Source organism: Adiantum capillus-veneris, chromosome 15, assembly GCF_014529385.1.
Source record: "Adiantum capillus-veneris isolate H3 chromosome 15, ASM1452938v2, whole genome shotgun sequence".
NCBI lineage: Eukaryota > Viridiplantae > Streptophyta > Polypodiopsida > Polypodiales > Pteridaceae > Adiantum > Adiantum capillus-veneris.
The window spans coordinates 101,738,556-101,765,173 of NC_140945.1; the positions used below are offsets into that span (position 1 = coordinate 101,738,556).

The 26,618-nt window shown below is 45.3% G+C and overlaps 1 protein-coding gene across 2 annotated transcripts in view; it reads right to left on the minus strand.

The window, feature by feature from the left end:
* Window positions 1–776: 776 nt before the first annotated feature.
* Window positions 777–26,618, minus strand: part of LOC147441179 (uncharacterized) — an 83,912-nt gene continuing 58,070 nt past the window's right edge. The window contains exons 7-10 of one of the 2 annotated variants that reach the window (XM_086482866.1): window positions 18,342–18,514; window positions 18,140–18,195; window positions 996–1,098; window positions 777–911 (exon numbers count right to left, since the gene is read on the minus strand). In XM_086482866.1, the coding sequence (XP_086338992.1) occupies window positions 792–911; window positions 996–1,098; window positions 18,140–18,195; window positions 18,342–18,514 (452 nt within the window). In that variant the 3' untranslated portion in view covers window positions 777–791. The remainder of the gene's footprint in view (window positions 912–995; window positions 1,099–18,139; window positions 18,196–18,341; window positions 18,515–26,618) is intronic. The other variant, XM_086482867.1, reaches the window with a different exon arrangement.

Consider the following 26,618-nt stretch of genomic DNA (forward strand, 5'->3'; position numbering starts at 1 on the left):
TTTATTTATTTTTTTCGAGAAAAAGATCCTTCTATTGATTCTACCAAATATGGAAACATGCTGAGGTCTCATACTTGCAAAGCCTCAAAAAATGCACACAACTCTTGAGCTTGAAGAACTGGTGCACCAAAATTCAAATAAAGGGTTCAAATGGCCTTCAATTGCCAGCCGAACACAAGTTTAATGTAGGCTCCAATATTTTTTAATTTGTGCAAAAAAACACAGCTAAATGCTAAGCAAAAGTCCTGTGAAAATAAGAACTTTTCTCTCGATTGATAATAGAGGCCGAGAAGGTTAACAGTTCCGATTTTGAACAATGCATCACTCCGTTGCAAGAATTTGTACACACATACAACTCATGGTAAGTAATGGCTAAGAGGAGAGCTTGCAATTTTGGGTGCAATGGTAGATGAATAATAAAATAATTGAATGAGAATATAATCAACTTGAGCAGCAGCTATTATGACCCTGTCATGAGACCCCTTGTAAAACAATGGGCATAAAAAGTTCGGATCCTCCACAGCTCTGGTCTTGATAACGCGTGCCTTATTTGCAAAAACCCGATTTGCATTGGCATAGCAATACAGATGTTAAGAAAGGACTCATTGAAGAGCAACTTTAGTTCTGGTGGTCAAAAATCTTCCTATTTGCACGACCTTCCTTTACAAACAATTGAGTTTTGGTTGAAATGCAAAGAATGTACAGGCCAGTGCATGTCAAATAAACCTGGTCTACAATTTTGCATGCTACACCTGTACATACAAGGGGCTTAAATTGAGCCTTCGTTCGCTTTAAATTGAGTTTTTCTGTTGACAGCCAGATCTACAAACATTCATTCGCTTTGGAATGTGTATATTTGCTCTCTTCAAAAGTTCAGTGGAGGCTTTGCTTGCAGCATTTAGGACTTCTGCCTACAGAGGAAGTCAAAGAAGAAAATAAGAAATCATGCAACAACAGTAAAGCTGAAGGATAGCTATATTGAAGATAGCAATAACCTCATCGACCGTTAATATTTTCTGCGAGCGCATGATCCATCGGCCATCACACATGACAGAATCGATATTTTCGGTCCTCATACAATAGACTAAACTTGCAATCCTGTAAAATTCCAAATCCAGGGATAAAAATGTGAGTGCACGAGAGAGAGAGAGAGAGAGAGAGAGAGAGAGAGAGAGAGAGAGAGAGAGAGAGAGAGAGAGAGAGAGAGATGAAATGAAATGTTATATTGACGTCTTCAAAAGGCCAAAGTGACCTATGAGACCAGAAAGTTACAATGTGGTGGATCTGATACAAAGTCAGAGTAACAAGATGACAAAATGAGAGAGAGAGAGAGAGAGAGAGAGAGAGAGAGAGAAGAGAGAGAGATGAAATGAGAAATGAAATGTTATATTAACGTCTTCAAAAGCAAGAATGACCTATGAGACCAAACTGATACAAAAGTGGTGAATCTGTTACAATGTCTGGGTACCTTAGTACTAAATTACTAAGTGAAAATAAATGTGAAAAATAAATACAAAGTATTAAATAAACTTCTTATGAGCATTCTAGGTGTCTGGCTAGAATGCTTCTAATCCTTTGTTGTAGTCTCCTCCGGTGAAGTGTGCTTCTGCATCTTGGTCGTGGTCGTCTTGATTTCCTAAGCTCAATCGCTCTGTCATTTATTAGGGTGCCTTTGGTATGAATGTGGGTACTCCTTTGTGCTGGCTGCTGGCCTCTTGCTTCTCCTCCACTCCTGCTTCTCTCGATCCGAAGAAATCTGTGATCTTCCTATGAGGCTGTAGTGCTTTTGTCTTCTCATTAGATTATCCTGTGCCGATGTAGTTCCAGTAGGTACAAGCCTAAGCATCTTTGATCTTGGTATTGCATGATTCTATCTAGAGGTCCAAAGCCTTCTTTAAATAGGCAATGGAAACGCCCACGTATCTCATAGTATACTGTGCAGTGGCAAATGTAGTGCAATTCAGATAGCTGTAGGAAGTTTCCTTTGTAGTCAACCATCTTCGTGCCCAATTCTTGTGTAGGGTCTACCCATGTCCTCTTAGTATCCAACTGTATAAAGATCCTGTCGGATGATTTTATTAATCTCCGTTCGTGTAATTGCCATGATGAGCCTCAAGAGAGTATTGGAAGTGGGGTAATCTTCCATACTGAACCCGTGTCTCTGAAACCACCCACGAGGACAGTTTGCGCATACCAACATGATGTATCCCCTTTCATTGCTAATTGTCGAGAGGATTCGAGGGCCAATCTAGTATATCGGCAATTATTTGTATCCCACAAACCATGTATAAAGGACACTAATTTGGGAAGAGCTTCAATTTCTATCGGAGGGGCACCTAGTTCCGCTCGGGAAATCGCGTGTGGTACGGAGGCCTTGGCTGTAATCATTCGGGAAATCATAGATACCAAAGGTCTCTCCATTGACTTCCAATTATCCTGATCCACAGATGGTCCCCAAATCTGGACCCCATAAAGCATAGCCGAAGCCACCACAGTATCAAAGAGCCATAGTTTTGTTCGTGGTTCCTGAAACTGCACTTGTGAACACATCCTCTCCAACCCTCCCAAGGCCGCAGAAGCTCTGGATAATCTCGCATCCGTTGCTTTCTTAAGAGTAAACTTCGGTCCTGCAAATACCACACCAAGGTATGTGTATGCGTCTGTGTACTCTACTACTGTATCTTGGCCATATGCAAATGTAGATGCCGATCTCCTAACCCACTGCGGTGTGGTGTTAAACACCATAACTTTGGTTTTACCCAAGTTTACCGACAGTCCACTGTCCTTCGCGAATTTATGTAATGCATCTAGCTGCCTCTGCATTCCATCTGGTGATTCTGCTACCAATACAATATCATCTGCATACAATAAAAAAGGGATCCATGACCCTGCAAGTTGAGCACCTCTGTCACCCTCTCTATCGATGTAATCTGATACCTCATCTATGTACATACCAAATAAAGTAGGGGACAGTGGGCATCCCTGCTTTACTTCAACGGTGGAATGAACAATGTCGGAATCCCCTTCTGGAGTACGTACATAACCAGTTACTGACCCTATAAGGCCATGATCCCCCAAATAATCTCTTTGGGACCCCTAACTCTTGCATCCTGCGCATCAATCTGGCCCTTGGTACTGTATCAAAAGCTTTCCGAAAATCCATAAAGCAACAATACATCCTTCTCCCGTTTGCTCTTCCTTCCTCAATAATGGCTCTGAGCGTAAGAATATGATCTAAAGTGGAATAACCCCTTCTGAATCCAGCTTGTCCTGTTGCCCTTATGCCCTCATTCTCTGCCCATCTACTCAAGTTCTGTTCAAGAATGGATGCGTACAGTCGGGTCAATGTGTGACCCACCATAATGGTACGGTAGTTCCCGGGTATCATAGGATCCCCTGACTTGAAAATAGGTACGATAGTAGATAATTTCCAAGATTCAGGTAATCCTTCACACATAACCCGATTAAACAACGAGCAAGGACTTTTGAAAGTAGATCCCTGGCATGGATCAGATGTTCTGCTACTAAACCCTCATGATCATATTCTCTTCTTGTCTTCATCTTATCAATGTCTTTTTCCACCATTTCGACAGTAAAGAAAGTACTAGTAGCAGGCGTGGCTCTAGCGGATCTGGTAATGGAGGCTGTCTAGATACCGTATAGAATGATGTTACATATTGGTCCCAAATCTCAGGAGAAGTAATTGTCGAAGGTGATGAGTGCTCGTGAAATAAACGCCAGGCCTCATGTGAGTCCTGACTCAAGAAGAGCTGATATAAATCCTTCTCCATTTTGGCTAAAAATGCCCTTTTCTTGCGACGTACTATACGTCGAAGAGCAATCCGAGACTGCTTATATGTGATGATCCCAAGTGTAAGCTCTTTCTGGACCTGGGTTCTCGTCTCTCTGCATTCCTCATCATACCAACTGTTTTGAGGCATGTTCCCAGATCCCCTCTTCTGATCAGGTTGAGTATGTGGGTATGCCTCTTGTGCTGCTCCATGTAGTATCTGTGTTAACTGAGAAGTAATCTCCTCTACAGTATATACTGGCTCGACTGCCCACATCCTATTATAGATCTTTTCCACGTAGACTGAATCAGTTTCTGGCGTGAAAGTATATCTTGTGTGTGTCTTCTTCCTTTGTACTTGAGAGGCATTGTATTGGAAGGAGATTGATAAGGTCAAGAGAGCATGATCCATTGCAATCCCAACCGGTCTGGGTCCCACCTTAAAGTCCTCGATACTAGAAATAAAGCTTGGTGAAGTCATGACATAATCCACTGTACTGGCCCCATGCCTGTGCGGGAAGCATGTAAAATCCCCCAGATAACGGAAAATTCTCTAGACCATTAAGTATGGCCAAACCATGTATAGTTGCCATCTCCATGAGATGTCTCCCATATTCAGTGTGTTCTTTATCCTGTGAGTTTCTAGTAAGCCCCCTCTGTGATAAATCCACTTCTCTGAGCATTTCCTCAGAAGTATCATAGAATACTGCTTGAGAGTTGGCCGTTCTGGCATTAAAGTCTCCTAAGAGAACGATGTCTCCATCTCTAGAGAACTCCCATATGTCATTATTCAATATGGAGAAAGGGGACTGTCCTTTAGGTGAGGAGTAGACTAAGGTACTTGGAGGGAAGTAGCATATAGCGATATATAGAAATCTACCTGTCTCGGCTCTCACTCTCACCCACATATACCTTGCTTGCTCATCTTTCCTGATAATCTGTAGTAGTGGTTTCAGCCTCCTCTTTAAATAAGACTGCTACTCCTCCTGAACCCCGGCTACCCCATAGAGATCTCTTGTCTGGTTGACCAGCTGTTTCCCATAAATAACCATTCACATGTGGCATACGCTGTCCCGGTATCTGGTGTGTCTCTGAGTAGAAAACTATGTCTCTGTCCCTAAAGTTGTCTTCAAAGGCACCTACATCTAGCCTATATGATCGATTACAATTCCACGCCGCTATCCGGAGCGTCGCCCCATAGGTCTCGCCCCAGAGAGAGAGAGAGAGAGAGAGAGAGAGAGAGAGAGAGAGAGAGAGAGAGAGAGAGAGAGAGAAATGAAATGAAATGTTATATTAACGTCTTCAAAAGGCCAGAGTGACCTATGAGACCAAACTGATACAAAAGTGGTGAGTCTGTTACAATGTTTGAAAAGTGTGAAAATGTGAAAATAAATGCGAAAAAACTAAATAGAAAGTATTAGATAAACTTCTTAGGAGCATTCTGGGTGTCTGGCTAGAATCCTTTGTTGTAGTCTCCTCCGGTGAAGTGTGCTTCTGCATCTCGGTCGCGGTCGTCTCGATTTCCTAAGCTCAATCGCCCTGTCAATGAGGGTGCCTTTGGTATGAATGTGGGTACTCCTTTGTGCTCGCTGCTGGCCTCTCGCTTCTCCTTCCATTCATGCTTCTCTCGATCCGAAGAAATCTGTGATCTGGCTCTGAGGCTGTAGTGCTCTTTGTCTTCTCATTAGATTATCCCTGTGCCGATGTAGTTCCAGTAGGTATAGGCCTAAGCACCTTTGATCTTGGTATTGCATGACTCTATCTAGAGGTCCACAGCCTTCTTTAAACAGGCAATGGAAACGCCCACGTATCTCATAGTATACGGTGCAGTGCCATATGTAGTGTAATTCTGTCTCCGGCTCCATTCCGCATAACTTGCAAATTCTGCTCTCAGGTGGGATTCCCCTAAATCTGCCAAATTCAATTTCCAACTGGTGTGAGGATGTACGAATCTGACCAATAGCACATCTCAAACCATGAGACAGGTGGGTATCCATGTAGCTCGGGCGAATCACAAAGCCATCTTCAGATAGCTGTACGAAGTTTTCTTTGTAGTCGGCCATCTTCGTGCCCAATTCTTGTGTAGGGTCTACCCATGTCCTCTTAGTGTCCAACTGTATAAGATCCTGACGGATGATTTTATTAATCTCCGTTCGTGTGATTGCGAGTGATGGAGCCTCAAGAGAGTATTGGAAGGGGGGTAATCTTTCCATACTGAACCCGTGTCTCTGAAAACCACGAGGACAGTTGCGCATACCAGCATGATGTATCTCCTTTCATTGCTAATTGTCGAGAGGATTCGAGGGCCAATCTAGTATATCGGCAATTATTTGTATCCCATAAACCATGTATAAAGGACACTGATCTGGTAAGAGCTTCAATTTCTATTGGAGGGGCAGCTAGTTCCGCTCGGCTAATCGCGTGTGGTACGGAGGCCTTGGCTCTAATCATTCGGGAAATCATAGATACCAAAGGTCTCTCCATTGACTTCCAATTATCTTGATCCACAGATGGTCCCCAAATCTGGACCCCATATAGCATAGCCGAAGCCACCACAGTATCAAAGAGCCATAGTTTTGTTCGTGGTTCATGAAACTGCACTTGTGAACACATCCTCTCCAACCCTCCCAAGGCCGCAGAGGCTCTGGACAATCTAGCATCCACTGCTTTCTTAAGAGTAAACTTTGGTTCTGTAAATACCACACCAAGGTATGTGTATGCATCTGTGTACTCTAATGTATCCTGGCCATATGCAAATGTAGGTGCTGATCTCCTAACCCACTGCGGTGTGGTGTTAAACACCATAACTTTGGTTTTACCCAAATTTACCGACAGTCCGCTGTCCTCCGCGAATTTATGTAATGCATCTAACTGCCTCTGCATTCCATCTGGTGATTCTGCTATCAATACAATATCATCTGCATACAACAACAAAGGGATCCATGACCCTGCAAGTTGAGCACCTCTGTCACCCTCTCTATCGATGTAATCTGATACCTCATCTATATAGATACCAAATAAAGTAGGGGATAGTGGGCATCCCTGCTTTACTCCAACGGTGGAATGAACAATGTCGGAATCCCCTTGTGGAGTACGTACATAACCAGTTACCGACCCGTATAAGGCCATGATCCCCCAGATAATCTCTTTGGGGACCCCTAACTCTTGCATTCTGAGCAGCAATCTGGCCCTTGGTACTGTATCAAAAGCTTTCCAAAAATCCACAAAGCAACAATACATCCTTCTCCCGCTTGCTCTTCCTTCCTCAATAATGGCTCTGAGCGTAAGAATGTGATCTAAAGTGGAATAACTCCTCCTAAATCCAGCTTGTCCTGTTGCCCTTATGCCCTCATTCTCTTCCCAACTACTCAATTTTTGTTCCAGAATGGATGCGTACAATCGGGTCAATGTGTGACCCACCATAATGGTACGGTAGTTCCCGGGTATCATAGGATCCCCTGACTTGAAAATAGGTACGATAGTAGATAATTTCCAAGATTCCTTCACACATGACCCAATTAAACAGACGAGCAAGGACTTCTGAAAGTAGATCCCTTGCATGGATCAGATGTTCTGCTACTAAACCCTCATGATCATATTCTCTTCTTGTCTTCATCTTATCAATGTCTTTTTCCACCATTTCGACAGTAAAGAAAGTAGTAGTAGCAGGGCGTGGCTCTAGCGGATCTGGTAATGGAGGCTGTCTAGATACCGTATAGAATGATGTTACATATTGGCCCCAAATCTCAGGAGAAGTAATTGTCGAAGGGGATGAGTGCTCGTGAAATAAACGCCAGGCCTCATGTGAGTCCTGACTCAAGAAGAGCCGATATAAATCCTTCTCCATTTTGGCTAAAAATGCCCTTTTCTTGCGACGTACTATACGTCGAAGAGCAATCCGAGACTGCTTATATGTGATGATCCCAAGTGTAAGCTCTTTCTGGACCTGGGTTCTCGTCTCTCTGCATTCCTCGTCGTACCAACTGTTTTGAGGCATGTTCCCAGATCCTCTCTTTTGATTAGGCTGAGTATGTGGGTATGCCTCTTGTGCTGCTCCATGTAGTATCTCTGTTAGCTGAGAGGTAATCTCCTCTACAGTATATATTGGCTCGGCTGCCCACATCCTATTATAGATTTGTTCCACATAGACTGAATCAGTCTCTGGCGTGAAAGTATATCTTGTGTGTGTCTTCTTCCTTTGGACTTGAGAGGCATTGTATTGGAAGGAGATTGATAAGGTCAAGAGAGCATGATCCACTGCAATCCCAAGCAGTCTGGGTCCCACCTTAAAGTCCTCGATACTAGAAATAAAGCTTGGTGAAGTCATGACATAATCCATTGTACTGGCCCCATGCCTGTGCGGGAAGCATGTGAATCCCCCAGATAAAGGGAAATTCTCTAGACCATTAAGTATGGCCAAACCATGTGTAGTTGCCATCTCCATGAGATGTCTCCCATATTCAGTGTGTTCTTTATCCTGTGAATTTCTAGTAAGCCCCTCCTGTGATAAATCCACTTCTCTGAGCATTTCCTCAGAAGTATCATAGAATACTGCTTGAGAGTTGGCCGTTCTGGCATTAAAGTCTCCTAAGAGAACGATGTCTCCATCTCTAGAGAACTCCCATATGTCATTATTCAATATGGAGAAAGGGGACTGTCCTTTAGGTGAGGAGTAGACTGATGTACTTGGAGGGAAGTAGCATATAGCGATATATAGAAATCTACCTGTCTCGGCTCTCATTCTCACCCACATATACCTTGCTTGTTCATCTTTCCTGATAATCTGTAGTAGTGGTCTCAGCTCCTCTTTAAATAAGACTGCTACTCCTGAACCCCGGCTACCTCGTAGAGATCTCTTGTCTGGTCGACCAGCTGTTTCCCATAAATACCCCTTCACATGTGGCATAAGTTGTCCCGGTATCTAGTGTTTCTCTGAGTAGAAAACTATGTCTCTGTCCCTAAAGTTGTCTTCAAAGGCACCTACATCTAGCCTATATGATCCATTACAATTCCACGCCGCTATCCGGAGCGTCGCCCCATAGGTGTCGCACCGTCATGATGAGCGCTTTTCCAGAACCACTACTTTCCCTCCTCTATAAAAGGCGATTTTCCCCTTTTCTCTTGCTGCCCTGATCTCTGGCATCAACTCTTGCATGTGTGCCACTTGTGCCAATGTAAGGTCATCTCCCAGGAAAATACCGGTTTTCTTAAGAGTTGGCCTCTTCTTTAGAAATTCTTTCCTTATTTCTATAGAGAGAGAGAGAGAGAGAGATGAAATGAAATACTATATTAAACGTCTTCAGAAGGCCAAAATGACCTATGAGACCAAACTGATACAATCCTTGTGGATCTAATCCAATGTCTGGGTACAAAAATAAAATCAAGTAAAGTGAAAGACTAAAACTAGAAGACTCAAATCATCAGCCTGAAAATCATCATCATCATCATCCATGCTCGAGGATGCCCGGTATTGGGCGTTGTCTGAGAAAGTATTGCATCAGTTGCTGAAGAGCTTCGTCAATGTCCACCTCTGTAAATAATCGTATTGGGCGTCTCCCATGTCGTACTAGAATAGTCATGATTCTTTGGTGGAGCCTTCGTCAATGTCATGGTCGCCCCTGTAAACGTGGGCGTCTAGCTCTCCCTAGCTCAGTGGCTTTGTACCTCTGGTAGAAGTGGGATCTGAAGTCTGCTGCGAAGCATGCTCATCTGGCTGCCGAGTCCCTGCTCTAAAGAAGTCAGTGATCTCCCTCTATGAATGTCTCCCACTACCTGGTCTCCTCAAGAGACTTTCCCTGTGTCTGCGCAGCTCTAGCAAAAACAACCCGAGGCATCTCTGATTCTGATATCTCATGACTCTAGCCAGCGGTCCAAAGCCCTCTCTGAATAGACAGTGAAAGCGGCCTCGTATCTCGTAGTATACCGGACAATGACAAATGTGACGTAACTCTGTCTCTGGCTCCATATGACATAACTGGCATATCTTGGCTTATGCTAGTACTCTCCTAAATTTGCCAGTCTCAATCTCTAGCTGATGCGATGATGTGCACACCTGACCAATAGCACATCGTATCCCATAGGATAAATGAGTGTCCATAGGCCGGTCTGATCACACATCCATCTCCTGTTAGTTGGAGGAGATGCTCTCTATAGAAAGCCATCTTCGTGCCCAACTCTTGTACCGGCTATATCCATGTGTTTCTGGTATCTAGTTGAATCAAATCCTCACGTATAAGTCTAGTGGTCACCATCTGTGTGAGAGATAGGGAGGGTGCATCCAAGGAGTACTGGAATGGAGGCAGCCTATCCATGCTGAAGCTGTGTGACTGAAACCATGATGTCATCTGCCCATACCAACATGCTGTACAATAGCACGTGGTACTAAAGCCTTGGCTCTAATGAGCCGCGAGATCATAGAGACCAGAGGCTTCTCCATGTCCCCCATCCATCACTGCGGCCTGTCCTCCCGTGATGATCCAGTGAAGGTCCCCAAATCTCAGCTCCATAAAGCAATGCAGAAGCCACCAGAGTGTCAAAGAGCCAGAGCTTCGTCCGAGGCTCCTGAAACTAAACCTGTGAACACATCCTTTCCAATCTACCCAATGCTGCATGGGCTCTGGTCAATCTAGTCTTTGCTGCCCTCCCCAATGAAAATGTTGGCCCACTAAAAACCACCCCAAGGTAAGTGTAAGCATCTGTATACTCCACCTTCTCCTGGCCGTATGTGAAGGCGGGTGCTGACCTCCTAATCCACTGTGGGGTGGTATTAAATACCATGACCTTGGTTTTACCAAGGTTGACGGACAAACCACTTTCTTGGGCAAACCTATGCAAAGCATCCAAGTGACGTTGCATCCCCTCCGGAGTCGGAGATCAACACAATATCATCAACACATAACAATAGTGGAATCGATGTCCCTGCCAGCTGTGCACCTCTATCACCATCTCTCTCAATGTAGTCAGAAACCTCATCTACATACATACCAAATAGAGTATGAGAGAGCGGGCAGCCTTGCTTCACCCCAATAGTGGAGTAAACCGGTGTGGATAGACCCTCTGGGGTGCATACAAGCCCCACTACTGACTTGTATAATGCCATGACCCCCCAAATGAGCTCTTTGGGTACTCCCATCTGCTGTAATCTGCGCGTCAATCTAGCTCTGTGCACTGTGTCAAATGCTTTGCGGAAATCCACAAAGCTACAATAGATCCGTCTCCCACGCGCTCTGCCCTCTTCAATGATGGCTCTGAGTGTCAAGATATGGTCAAGAGTAGAAAAACCCCTCCTGAAACCTGCCTGCCCGGTTGCGCGTATCCCCTCCCTCTCTGCCCATCTACTCAGCAAGAATAGATGCGTACAACCGTGCCAATGTGTGTCCAATCATGATAGTGCGATAGTTCCTAGGCTCCATAGGGTCTCCCGACTTGAAGATAGATACAATAGTAGATAGGCTCCAAGTATCACGCAAGCCCTCACACATGGCACGGTTAAACATAACTGCTAGAAGCTCTGCTAGTAAATCTCTGGCATGTGTGAAATGCTCAACCACTAAGCCATCATGATCATATGCTCTCCCAGTCCTCATCCTGTCAATGGCCTTCCTCACCATCTCAGTGGTGAAAAAAGCACATGTGTGTGGGCATGGATCGGGGGGGGTTTGGGAAGGGGAGGCTGCTCAGGAACTGTGTACAAAGATGATGCATACTGGCCCCAAGCCTCTATAGAAGTGATGGTAGCGGGGGGGGTGCTCATGAAAGAGCCTCCATGCCTCATGTGAGTCCTGACTCAAGAATAGCTCGTATAGATCCTGCTCTAAGCGAGCCAAAAAAGCCCTCTTCTTCCGCCGCACTAGGCGTCGGAAGTCAATCTGTGACTGCCTGTGAGTGATCTCCCCCAAAAGCACCTCCTTCTAAAGTCTAGCTCTAGTGTCCCGGCATTCCTCATCATACCAGCTATTCTGGGGCATGCTTCTCGAACGGCATCTCTGCTCAGGCTGGGTATGTGGGTATGCCTCTTCTGCTGCATCATGTAGTGTCTGTGTCAGTATAGTAGTAAGCTCCTCTAGAGGTCGCCCTGGCTCCTTGTGCACAGGCGTGTGTAGATCCCATCTATGTATACAGAGTCCGTCTCCCGCGTAAAGGTGTAACGAGTAGGGGCTGCTGCCCGTCGCCTGTGTGTTACACTAAACTGAAGAGAAATGGTCAGCGACACAAGAGCATGATCCACTGCCACACCAACAGGTCTGGGTCCAACCGTGAGGTCCTGGATACTAGAGATGAGGCTCGTCGGCTGTGCCATGACATAATCCACTGTGCTGGCTCCATGTCTCTGTGGAAAGCATGTAAAACCCTCGGCAGCGAGAAATCTCTGTAGGCCATTCAAGATGGCCAATCCATGTGCAGTCCCCATGTCTATCAAGTGTCGTCCATACTCAGTATGTTCTCCATCCTGTGATAGTTTGGATAGGCCCGTCTCTGCAACATCCAACTCTCTCAGCATCTCCTCTAAAGTATCATAAAATACTGTCTGATGATGGGCAATCCTAGCATTGAAATCCCCTAGAATGATGATGTCACCATCTCTAGAGAACTCCCATATGTCATCATCCAGAATAGAGAAGGGGGACTGTCCTCTGGGTGGTGCATAAACTGACGTACTCGGGGGAAAGTAACAAATAGCAATGTAAAGATATCTGCCTGTCTCTGCTCTCAATCTCACCCACATGTACCTAGCTTGCTCATCCCTGGGGACTATATGTATCAATGGCTGCAACTCCTCCCTGAATAACACTGCCACTCCTCCTGAGCCCCACCCTCTGTGCTCTGATCGTGTCTCCTGTCTACAGGCTGTCTCCCATCTATATCCACTAATGTGAGGCATAGATTGCCCCGGTGCCTGATGTGTCTCAGAGTAGAAGAGGATGTCTCTTCCCGTAAAACTATCCTCAAAGTCACCCACATCAAGGCGCATAGATCCATTACAATTCTAGGTGGCAACTTTCAGTGTGGTCCCATAGGTCTCGCACCGTCGTGTGGAGCGCCACTCTATAATCACCACCCGGCCATCTCTGTAGAAGGCCGTCTTTCCCTTCTCCCTTGCCGCTTGAATCTCTAGCATTACCTCTCTCATATGCGCAAGCTGTGTGAGAGTAAGGTCATCTCCAAGGAATATGCCCGTTTTCTTTAGTGTAGGGCCCTTCTTGAAGAAGTCCTTTGCCTCCATGGATGGGAAACGGATGATTAAAGATCTCCCTTTTGAAGTCTCCCCATTGCCTTGTGTCTTCTTCCCTACCCTCCATGCCTTTGTATGAGTAGCCTCACTACCCATCATGCGGAGAAGTTCTTCAACTTCCCCTTCCATATCATCTCGGTCTTTTAGACCGGTTACTCTTATATGCAAGGCTCTAGTTTTCCTTCGCTGCTCTTCTTCTAGAGTCATGTTGATGATTGTAGGAGTGGGGACGGATGTGGTTTCTTTCCCTTTCCCTTTCTTAGTGACTTCTATCCATTTCTCGGCCTCAACCGCCTTCTTCTGTGTCTTCGTGATCACATCCATCCACAAAGACGTCTTTACCACCTTCTGTTTCTCCTCCTCTGTGATCATCCGTACCTGCTCCTTGATGACCTTGATCTCGTCTATCACCAAGGCCTGAAATTCCCCTTCTTCCAGTCCACTGCTTACTCTATCCGCAAGCTCTCGCTTGAGGGCTGTGACCTCTTCTCTAAGTGCTTGTGAATCCGCCTTAAATGCTTGTAGCTCTGCGTGCAAGTCCTCTTTCTCCTTCTTCCATTGCGCGCCTTCATTGAGAAACATTTGAAGAAGGTTGGCCTTCTCTTTCTACCATCCCTCCGTCTCTGCTTTCCATTCTTTCATCTCCCTCTCCATTTGTGTTATCTGCTTGTTTGTAAGCGCAAAAGTTGCCTTCGTATGGGGCTTACATACTGGCGAAATGATCATGGCCTCCACTGGCGAAGCGCTCATGGCCTCCACTGGCGAAGCGCTCATGGCCTCCATTGGCGATGCGGATATAGCTCGATGCTCTGGCTCGGGTGAGTCCATGCGGATAGGGCACACTAGAAACCAATCCAAAAACAAGGATAGGTGAGCGAGGGTATATCCTCCTCAGCTCGGCGAGCCCACCACGGCTTACAATACAAAATGGTGAGGGATTGGAGCACGCTGGCTCACCCAACTACTACATACAAAGATGTGGGTTCGTGGCCCACTCGAAGAATCAGCATAACCTCCAAAACAGCTCGACGCTCTGGCTCGGCAAAGTTTAGACGGAAAAAACAAAATACCACAAAACAAACCCGATGCGGGTGTGTACATCAACTAAGCCCACTGCGGGCGTTAGCTACCAAGGCAGCTCAAATGAAGGCCTTGCGCACCCCGCTGTTCTGTGATGATCCGTGTGACCTTCCAAACATTATAAAAACATAAACCTGTGCAGTGGCAGAGAAATGCACGCGCCCCCCCCTCGAAACCCTAACACACAGGCAAAATTGCCCTGCGTGCTACCTCTTGCTGCCCTGCGCGCCTTGCACTTGCTGCGTTACCTGCAGAGAGAGAGAATCTCCCTACGCGCTGCCTCTTGATGCCCGAAACCCTAACACACAGGTAGAATTGCCCTGTGTGCTACCTCTTGCTGAGAGAGAGAGAGAGAGAGAGAGAGAGAGAGAGAGAGAGAGAGAGAGAGAGAAATGAAATGAAATGTTATATTAACGTCTTCAAAAGGCCAAAGTGACCTATGAGACCAGAAAGTTACAATGCCGTGTATCTGATACAAAGTCAGATTAACAAAATAAATTAAACTAGGATAACAAAATATAAATACTGCGGAATCCTAAACTAAGCTGATACGTGTGAAAGGTGAAAGGCGTGAAATGTGTGAACTAAGCAGGACAATGTGTAGACAATATGGGAGGGAATTAGAGATCCATCTTCATAGAGATTCATCTTCATCTGCACTCTGGACGACGAAAAAGTATGGCTCGAATCCTTTGTTGTAGCCTTCGAAACTATGGAGCTCCTCTTCTCCATCGGGGTCGTCTAGATCTCCCTAGCTCCAATGCTCGGTCTATGAGAATTCCAGTAGTGCGGGCAGACCTCTCCACGGTTGGCTGCTCCTCTGTTTGTTCTTCTGGATGTACAATATCTAGTGTAAAGAAATCTGTGATCTGTCTCTGGGGTTGTCTCTCTTCAGCTCTCCTCAGTAAAATTTCTCTATGCCTGTGTAACTCAAGTAGATATAGCCCAAGACATCTCTGATCCTCATAACTCATGACCCTAGATAGAGGCCCAAAACCTTCTCTGAATAGACAATGAAAACGGCCTCGTATCTCATAGTACACTGTGCAATGACATATGTAATGTACCTCTGTCTTTGGCTCTAGATGGCATAAGCGGCATATCCTGCTATCTGCTGGTGTCCCTCTGAATTTGTCAGTCTCAATCTCGAGCTGATGTGAGGACGTGCGTATCTGGCCAATGGCACAACGCAAACCATGAGAAAGATGTGTGTCCATATAGCTAGGTCGAATCACAAACCCATCCCCCGTGAGGTGGAGAAGATGCTCTCTATAGAAAGCCATCTTTGTGCCTAACTCCTGTATCGGCTCTATCCATGTCCTCCTCGTGTTCAGTTGGATCAGATCCTGACGAATGAGTATTAATTTCTACCCGCGTCAGAGACTTGAAGGGTGCCTGTAGAGAGTATTGAAAAGGAGGCAACCTGTCCATGGTGAAACCATGTGTCTGAAACCATGATGCCATCTGTGCATACCAGCATGATGTATCCCCATTAAGAGCTAATTGTCTGGAGGACTCTAGAGCCACCCTGGCATATCTGTCTCTGGTAGTATCCCACAGACTGTGTACAAAGGAGACTGATCTGGTAAGCGCCTCAATCTCCATAGGGGGGGGCAGCTAATTCCGCTCCAATGATATCATGCGGTACGGAAGCCTTGGCTCTAATCAGCCGAGAGATCATAGATACCAGGGGCTTCTCCATACGCCTCCAACCATCCTGGCCTACAGAAGGTCCCCAAACCTGCACCCCATATAACATAGTAGAGGCAACCAAAGTATCAAAGAGCCATAACTTTGTCCTAGGTTCCTGGAACTGAACCTGCGAACACATCCTCTCCATTCCTCCCAGAGCCGCACCAGCTCTAGTTAGTCTAGTCTCTGCGCCCCAGTAAAGACTACCCCCAGGTAAGTGTATGCATCTGTATACTCCACAGTCTCCTGACCATATTTGAAAGTAGGTATTGATCTCTTGACCCATTGCGGTGTGGTGTTAAACACCATAACCTTGGTTTTACCTAGGTTTACACACAATCCACTAACCTCTGCAAAACTCTGTAGTGCATCCAAATGTCGTTGCATACCTACTGGTGAGTCAGATATCAGCACAATATCATCAGCATATAGCAACAATGGGATCCACGTCCCCGCCAGCTGGGCACCCCTGTCACCCTTTCTGTCAATGTAATCAGACACCTCATCAACATACATACCAAATAGAGTAGGAGATAGTGGGCAGCCTTGTTTCACTCCAATAGTAGAGTGAACTAAATCAGATACCCCTTCCGGAGTGCGTACATGTCCCATCACTGATCTGTACAAAGCCATAATCCCCCAAATCACCTCTATGGGCACCCCCATCTCCTTTAGTCTGCGCATCAATCAAGCTCTTGGTACCATATCAAATGCTTTGCGAAAATCCACAAAGCTACAATAGATCCGTCGCCCATGTGCTCTGCCCTCCTCAATGATGGCCCTGAGTGTTAGAATATGATCAAGAGTGGAGAAACCCCTCCTGAAGCCGGCCTGACCCTTTGCTCGTACACCCTCGCCCTCTGCCCAATTACTCAAGTGTTGCTCCAGAATAGATGCATACAACCGTGCCAATGTGTGTCCAACCATAATAGTGCGGTAGTTTCCAAGCTCTGTAGGGTCACCAACCTTGAAGATGGGCACATATTAGACAACCTCCAAGTCTCAGGTAATCCCTCACACATGGCACGATTGAACAACACTGCGAGAACCTCCATCAGCATATCCCTGGCATGTATAAAGTGCTCCGCTACTAGACCGTCATGATCATATGCCTTCCCGCTCCTCATCCTATTGATGGCCCTTTGTACCATGATCCATCTTAGATGTAAAGAAAGTGCTCGTGGCTGGGCAAGGCTTGGTAGGGTCTCGAAGGGGCTCCTGTCCAGGGACTGTATATAATGATGTCGCATATTGGCCCCACACATCATGTGAAGTAATCACTGGGGGAGGGGAGTGCTCATGGAAGAGTCGCCATGCCTCTCTTGAGTCCCTACTCAAGAACATATGATATAAGTCTCGCTCCATCTGAGCTAGGTAAGCTTGCTTCTTCTGTCGCACAAGGCTTCGGAAAGCAATCCGAGACTGTCTGTAAGTGATGACTCCTAACAGAAGATCCCTCTGAAGCTGGGCTCTCATCTCTCTGCACTCCTCATCATACCAACTATTCTGGGGCATGCTCCCAGAATGTCGTCTCTTGCCCGGCTGAGTGTGTGGGTATGCCACTGATGCAGCCCCATGCAGTGTCTCAGTCAGTAGAGTGGTGCACTCCTCCACTGAGAGGCCTGTACCATTTGTGCCAGTTGTGCCTTCCAATAGACGGTCCCAGAGAGAGAGAGAGAGAGAGAGAGAGAGAGAGAGAGAGAGAGAGAGAGAGAGATGAAATGAAATGTTATATTAACGTCTTCAAAAGGCCAAAGTGACCTATGAGACCAGAAAGTTACAATGTGGTGGATCTGAACAAAGTCAGAGTAACAAAATGACAAAATGAAGAGAGAGAGAGAGAGAGAGAGAGAGAGAGAGAGAGATGAAATGAAATGAAATGATATATTAACGTCTACAAAAGGCCAAAATGACCTATGAGACCAACTGATTACAATGATGTGAGAGAGAGAGAGAGAGAGAGAGAGAGAGAGAGAGAGAGAGAGAGAGAGAGCTAACTCTGCAGCTGAAAACCAAGATGAATGGCTACCCACCCTAGGCACATATATAGTAAAGTAGGTGTAGGTAGAACCAAAAATACAGATGTTGGCGAAAAACGTTAAAACTCCATGAAAATGGGTAAAACAGGGATAACCCAAATCTCAACCCAAAATGACCGGCTGGACCAAACTGAAGTGTTTGGCCATACATCCTATATGCAATGTAGTGGGTGGTTAGCCCAAGAAAACCATAAGCCATACAACAATGCCAGGAACCATGAAGCAACGAGGGATGAAACCCTAGCAAAAAGACGCTGAATAATTCCCACACTGCTAAGAAAATGATTGCATGCAACTAACACTTACGGGTCATGTATAGGCATCATGGTCCATGTGTTCGGATTTACGACCACCAAATCTGCCTGCAGCATCAAAATGAGCATTTAAAACAAGACCCTCATTTATCCTTAAAACAAGTCGAGGAGACATCACTTTTAAACCAAAAGCATGACATAAAGTCTAGCTACAGAAACTACATGAGCTTTAGTGGAACAGGCTCCACGTGTACCTTCTTTCCTACTTCCAAGGAGCCTATATTTTTCTCTTGAAGAACAGCTTTAGCTCCATAAGTAGTGGCCATTTTCAAGACACATTCAGCCGGTAAAGCACTTGGATCTGTGGCCCCCTTGGTAAATGCTACTTTGCCTTTGTGAATAAGGGAGGCAAGATACATCTCATCCACTGCAAACAATGAGATTATGAGCACAAAAAATGAACACCAAGAGTAAAAAGAACTCTCAGTAACTAAAGAATCAATCAAAAGCATTTAAATGTGCTTAGCATAAAACCTTGTGTGTAACGGTCACTTTTTTGCAGCCGTTTGTTTATAAGGTTTTCATCAGGAAGTGGATTTTACCCGGGCCAAGCTTACCAAGTCCCCCATGTGTAATGTCCAACAAATAAAATTATGCATGTCCACACTGCACCAAGCCTGATGGGAGAAATGGTTCTAAAAGTTGGCATTGATGGGATTTTCATGCTTAACACATGGTGCTAGATGTTTTGTATGCTAGTCCTCTTGGAAGCAATAGGAGAACATATCTGTTTTTCTCCTTTTTTATAAAAACCAAACTGATGCTAGTTGGCAAGACTACAGATATTTCTTTTCATGCTCATTTCTCCGGAATCACTCAATCATATGAGGCATAAGTTTATCCACTCTCTTGTTCCAAATACATAAGTGGTAAATGAATTCGTTTTTGGCTATAATTAATGACTACACAATCCAAATTTCATGTCACGGCCACGTCAAGAGTCTCTAGAAGTTTTTTTATCTATACCCATGTTGATTTTTATTTTTATTTTTTAAGTTGCACATCTCAGATCTACATTGTTTTCATATGTGCCTCATCTTCACATTAGACTAGATTCCGTGCCACCCATAGCGCTCCGACTATCTCAATGCAAAACTGGAACCTCTCTTGTGATGCAGAAGTCTCCCAATAGACCAGCAAGCCAAATGGTTTCTTTGCTAACCTCTGACATTGCAACATACTCAGCTACTATGATGGCCATAGATGTGTATAAAGAACCATAGTGTTCTGAGGAAGAAGATGATGATGATTGTAGTTGAGCATAGAAGTAGGGTTGGGCAGTAAGTTGTGAAGAAAAGTGACAACCCCTCTTGAGAGCCTCGAAGTGTGTTAATTCGCTTTCAGTGTGTGGCTCTCTGTCCGACATCTTCCTCACCATGGTCTTAACTCTGTTCACAAACTCCTTAAATATCCCACTTCTTGTTACAAGTTTGGAAACTGCCACCTGGCAAACATGCTTTGGTCAACTCTTCATAATGAATATTGTTTGACTGGATTGACCAAAAATCCTGGCCTTTTCTGCCCTAGCAGTGTTATCATCCAATTACCTCCAACACCAACCACTGAACTGGCATAATAGTCTTGCCTCTAGGTGAATTTCCATGCAACATTCACCATCTAGATCAATTCTTATTTTTCTAATCTGAATATCATCATAATCATTAACATTAATTATATGTGTCCTTCTTTTGATATGATAATATTGAGTATAAAAGATGTAACTTAAATACTCCAGAGCAATAAACTAGTAAGATTTTTCCGTCGTAAAAATTCCGTTGGTAATCTACTCCATATGCTGTTGTCCACACTAGACGTCTTTTGTCCCAGCTTTGACTGATATAGTAACAGCAGATCTCCTTTCTAGAATTTCCTCTCTTGATTTTCTGACCATGTTTCCTCCATAGTGCTCAGCAATCTGTTGCTCCAGACTGACTTCTTGCTTATTTATTCTGGTGTTGATTAAGCTTCTAGTCTCTTTCTGAGATTACCAATCAAGTCCAAATCATACTCTACTACTATTGTGAGACTAGGGATCCTAATGGTATAAGAGCTATTGTCCCATATGCCATCTAGAATGGAGTGACCCTAGTGTTGACTTGTATGTTGTTTGCAGCCTACGAAGCTGTCTGTACATTCAGATCCCAAGAATGTGGCTCCTTCCAAATGTCAAAATAGTTTTCAATATTTTGTTACTAATTTCTACCTTAACTAATAAACGGTTCACTCATAGCAGCTAAAATACGCGTATTTTATTTAGATTACGGGATGTCCCGTTTCAAGACGTACAAGACATTCTCTATTCTAGCGTTTTTTTTATGCTCAAAATGTATTCTATTCTAACGTCTTTTGCTAGTTGATCAAGTGTATTTTAGAGCTTCATGGTGCTTGTTTATGTATGCTATGGTTAAATATTGAAGAGTCATTGAGGAGGTGCATGAACGCACTTCATTTGTCCTTATAAAAGTACCATATCTTTTAAAAAATTGACATATTTTATTTTTATAGGTATAATACGCGTATTGTACTTTGATATTAAACGTCCCGTCCCATAAATCACTTCCTATGCTAAAATTAGTGCCTTAATCAAAAACTATTTCCTATGGCCAGCCAAATCTGCAAATGATATTTTCATGTATTAATCAGGCAGCAGATTTTGTTGCGTTAATTGGGCAAAGCTCGAGCTTTAACCCACTTACTCACATAACATGTTGCCACAACTCAGACAGGTTTTGTCAAGGAGCGCAGTATCCTTGACAACATCTTTACTTTTTGGGAGGCTTTTGCCCTAGCGCGGCTCCGAGGTGAGGATTTGGTGATTCTCCTTCTCGATTTTGAGAAGGCCTACGACAGAGTTGATTGGGACTTTCTGGAGGGCACTCTACGCAGGATGGGCTTCTCAGATGCTTGGATCAAAGGGGTGTCAGCTTTATACAGACGGGCACACAGTCATGTACTTTTGTCAGGAGGTAGAGGTGATCGTTTCATGCTCACACGTTCGGTCAGACAGGGCTGCTCTCTTGCCCGATTCCTCTTTTTGTTCTATGCTGAGGCGATGAGCAAGTTTTTGGTGTCGCAACAGGTTGGTCTACGGGGCCTAGCACTCCCTATTCGAGAGATGAGCTACTGGACACTGAGTTTGTTGACGACTCAGCCTTGTACTTGAATGGCCAGTGAGGCCAACCTTCACAACTGTGAGCAAGCTCTTGCGACCTTCTGTTGTGCATTTGGCGCACTGATCAACTGGAGAAAGACAGTGTCTTTCTCGGTTGGTAGTGCTCCTGTACCCGATTGGATGCCAGGTGAGGGTTTCACATGGATTCCCCTAGGGACTACAGTTCGGTACTTGGGTTGTCAGGTTGGTTTGGACTTGTCTCCCGAGCAGCAGATTGCTCCCCTCCTCCTGTCTATCAGGAGGAAGCTGTTACATTGGAGTTCCGCACGACTTTCTTTGGCTGGCAGAGTTGTAGTGGCCAACCAGGTGTTATTGGCTACTATGTGGTACATCACTTCTTGCTGGATCTTCTCGATTTCTTGTATCAGCCACGTAGAGAGGCTGATCAAGAACTTCCTTTGGTCAGGGCGTGACACTCAGACAGCCCGGACCAAAGTGGCTTGGCAGGTCATCACTCTTCCTTGTTCACAGGGAGGGCTTGGGATCATAACCCAGCACAGTAGAGCAGAGCCCAGGGAAGTTCATCGTCCGAGGACTTCTTCCAGGTGAGGAGTCCTGGAAGGAGTTCTTGCTACAGTGGCTTCGTGCTAGGGTGCCTCAGGCAAGAGGCCCCTGGCAACCTTCGACCAGATGGATCTTCACAGAGATACGCAGAGTTGGTTTGAGCAGGGGACTGGAGGACCGCTTCGCTGTGGGTTTGCTTCGATCTTGTGAGCACTTGCTGCAAGGCTTGGAGCAGCGGCAGGCTACTTGCACGGAGGAGTGCCTACGACAGCCCCTTGTTTGGAATCCCATGGTTAGCACTCAAAGAGGCTACTTGGTTGGTAGTCGGCCTCATGTTTCCTGGGGTCCCATGGCAGCGGGTCCAGCACGCTCCTTAGGTGACTGGTTACAGTTTTCAGGCTTGTCAGAGGAGCTGCAGGGCTTTCAGTTACAGGGCATGAGAGGGGTGCAGAGCATGTGCCAGGACATCTCAGAGGCAGTACCAGCTGAGTGGCTCACACCTCTCGAGTCAGCAGCGCCCAGATGGATGGGAGCCTTCACGCGACAGGAGGTTCTCATCTCAGTTCAGGCTTGCTCAGAGATTGTTCCCTCCCTGTTTTCGAGTTACAGGGTGAGGGACGCTTACAGCGAGTTGCAGTAGAGGCCCCGCAGATGGCAGAGTGCTGTTTTCAGAGGATCGGAGTGGTGGGCATCTGTGGGAGGACTTGTGTCACCGATCCTGACCCAGCTGCACTTGAGACTGCACTTGAGACTGGACATTGGAGACTGTGGGCTTGGGAGTGCTCTCCACTGGCACGAGTACAGTGGGATCCTGGAGAGTGTCTTTGGAGGGACCCTTTCTCTTCTGCAGACCACCCAGGTGTCCCTTTCTTTCAGTACACTGTTCGACTAGGACGTCACATACTGGCAGCACAAAGAGAGGCTCGTCCTGCTGCAGCACCTCATTGGCAGGAGGAGGGTCTCACAGCTGAGTTCTTGGCAGCTTTTTGGGAGAGGTTGTGGGACTCCAGACAGCCGAGGCGAGTCACTTTGTTTCAGTGGCTGGTCGCACACAGAGCTACAACAGTTGGGAGCTGGTTTGTGCATAGTGGTCTCTCGGTTGCATACGTAGCTTGTGACCATCTAGTGGAGAGTCAGCATCACTGTCTTTGGGACTGCCCATTGGCACAGCAGGTGTGGCTTCGTGGTCTTCGGTTGATGCCTGCTCTCTCCACGGCTCAACAGTACACTTGGAGGGCAGCTGCTTGGTCCACACTCACGCGCCCGGCACTTCAGTTTGAGCTATCTTCCACCAGCAGGATGATAGTGATGCAAGGGGGACGACCTACACTCCAGCCTGCCATAGAGCTTGCTCCATAGGAGTGGTGCAGTGAGACAGAAGAGTGTTGGGAGCTCATCAGTGGCCTGACACTCTAGTTCATCTAGCGGGCCCGTTCCTTCCGCATCTTTGAGGCTCGCCCTATACCACCAGCAGAGACTGTTTGCGATCTTTGGTTAGAGCTGATCCACACTCTCAGAGGACAGCTTGAGAGACTTCAGGGCAGCTCCGACTGCATGAGGGAGCGCAGAGAGGCCTTCCTTCGACTTTCACGGCCTGGGCCTTTTTTCACCATGGTCCAGGGTGTACTCAGATGGCACTACTGTCCACCCGTGTGGCTTTTCCCCCCTCCCATTTCTTGATTTAGCCTCATTGTACATATGCTGTTTTTTCATTGGGAGAGTCTCCCCATCATGGTTGTTGTAGCCCTCTCTCGAAGAGGTGGTTGTAGCCCTATGGGCAGTTTCATTAACTAATAGAAGGATCTTTTTCTCGGGAAAAAAAAACATGTTGCCACAACAATATACTTTTCTTTCTAGGAGTTAATCTTTTTAAGGGATCCCATGATCCCATGAAGTCCAGCCCTCATTTCATAAACACCTTCAGAGGCCGAATAGTGGTTAAAGGGGTCATTTCTGAAGCAGTAGGATGTCCCATACACTAACAATTTCATACTCATATGGTAAATTTATCAAAATTTCATACTTGTATGATATTGAGCATATGATACGTATATGATATGATCAAACATACTTACCAGCAAGCTGCCCAAAACACTATCAATGTCTAATGTTGAACAATAGCCAAAGTGGTGTGCAAGTTTTTGAAGTAAGGAGTATCAAGTTTTCGAGCTGCAAAAACCAGAAAATTGTCACATGTTGCATGTTCTTTTTGGTCCGGTAAGTTATGGCACGCATGGAATTCTTGGGGATCTGATCCTTAATTTTTCGACACTTCCATAACTGCATGTGTTTGTCATATGGCTGGCGCACGACAAAACTATGAAATATATTGCAACGTTTGCAAATCATTGGACATTGCCCATCATTTGTTGCCACCAAACTCCTACTTGCAGATTTAATTACTACTTAAAAATGTCCTCCAGCCTCATCAGCATGAGCTTCTCTGATTAAATGAATCTCACATTGGCTGGTAGACTCACAAAGGATGATGTGGCACTCCTGAATAGACGGCTAAGGGCTGACATGGAGATCTATACGACAGATTGCAGACGTAGCAGTATAGTAAACTGTACTACAGACAGGCTGCAGACCTTACAACACTGTATGGATAACGCTGATGTGGCAAATATTTTTACATTGATACTTTATGGAAAACATTCCAATCTCCACATGGGTTTCTTTATCCACAAGCCGTCCGTCTTTACTGAAAAGATGTTTTTCATGATAGCTTTTAAGTTCTTGCTTTTAGCAACAAGACCTATAAAAGTGAGGCCACTGCCAATTTGCCAGATGTATCCAGATTTTGAAATCGCTATCTTCAAAGTTCAAACAGAGAGGGCAGTTTTACTGTCTTTATTCTTTCTCAATATAATGAAGAAATACTGCACTGTTAGTGGCCAATGCATCTCGGGGATGGACTCCACCTCCCTTCTCTCTGCAAGTGTTCTTTTGTGTGGGTTGCGTTTCAAGTACGTGCTGTCATCTACCACCTATTTTTGAGGTGCCAAGTCTTAATAGTAACAAAGTACGTGCTGGGTTGCATTTCAAGTACGTGCTGTCATCCACCGCCAGCCAGTCTCGATGGTAACAAAGCCCAATCGATTCTTCTTCTGTGGATAATCCAATCCAGAACCTACAACAGATTTGCAATACGGAGACAATTAATGAACCCAATCAGGAAGAGTACAATCAAGAAGTCACTCTAGGAGAGGAAGTGAAAGAAGCAGGTGAAGAGCACAAAGGTAGGACACACTTCTAATGACCCCGATAGTGACAATGAAAGGAAAGCTGAAGTTGACAGTCTTTTGGATCACTTTCTCAAGTATTCAAAGGATCCGAAGAAGAAAATCATGAAGATAGACGAAACACCCCTTCAATCATCCTAGAATAGGCATTTCTAGTGTGTCATTCTGTCACGAATTGGATAATGTAACAAACTGTTGACGTGGCAAAACCCTAAAGAATGGAGCCAACTTACATATGCCGGCTGAGGGGCCTAAACCCTAAGAAGAACAAGTAGCAGAAGAAGAAGAAGTCCTATTAACTTCTGGGGACCCTGTCCGATGGGGCTCCAAGTGACATAAAGGATTAAAATAAAGCAGGATCCGGACACACGCCAGAACTGATGACGTGGCAGTTTTTCGAAAATTCCGCTGACATGATGACGTGGCAGGCTGTACGGATTTCCGTAAATTGTGCTGGCAGCTTTTGGCATTGCTTTTTGGACTAGAAGCTTTTGAGTTTTGAAGGCTTTTCACTGTAATTGCTTTTCAGGCCAAGGGCCTTTAAATATGAGGCTAGGGCTCATTCTCTGGCATGCTTCTTGGCGAAGGTGCAGAGTCTAGAGTACCGGCTTGTACTGTGTTGATGCAATATAAAGAAATACCGAAAGGGGCGCCAAGGTTTGGGGCCAATACTCTCTGGGGTGGAATTCCGCCACTCCGTGTCGTGTGTCGTCTCTCTCTTTCAGTTCAGTTGTTATTGAAGTGTTAAAAGTATGTTCAGTCTGTTCTTTTCTATTGGCACGTGGTGACCATCTTGTGACAGATAACGTGGCATAATGGCCAGAGCACCAATGAGCAGACACGCAAACAAAAGTGATGATGTGGCAATTCTATATGGACCGATCCCGGGATGCTGATGTGGCAAGCACTTCATTAAACTATGCCCCACTTCACCACACCCAAAGCAATTTCCCTCCTTGTAGTATTCCGCCTTTTGCTCGACAAACATCTAAAGGGTTGTGGCTTTCTTTTTCTGAACAAGCTTCTTGGCTTTCTTCTTCCCTTTTGAAGAGTCTTTCTCTATAGCCTTGGACATTGGCCCGTCGGTAGCATAAGCCAAGGATCCTAACAACATTGAGAAACTATTCAGAGCATGATCCATAAGCTGCTGAATATTGAAAGATTTTTATATCGTTGAATTTTCTTTAGGTAGACCACAACAGTATCTTTCCATTTGTTCCTTTGAAGACACCTTCCAGAAAGAAGCTACCGGTAGGAAACTATCCCAAAATCTCTTGTTATAAGTGGTCAGAGTGTCTTGCTCTTTCATCTGAAGGTGGTTCCATGCCATCAAGACATCAGTTTCATACTCAACAGTCAACCAAATAGATGAGGACCACCTTTTGAACTTGACCCAATTACAATGCGCTTTTCGTGTAGTAGTGAAAGCATCAACCAACACGTTTGTGCATTTCCTTTGAGGTGGGAGCCACTTCACAAACCTTGGAAGCTTCTGTAAAGTCGACTATTGAAAAGGCAATGTCAAACTGTTGGATAAAGGATAAAGCTCG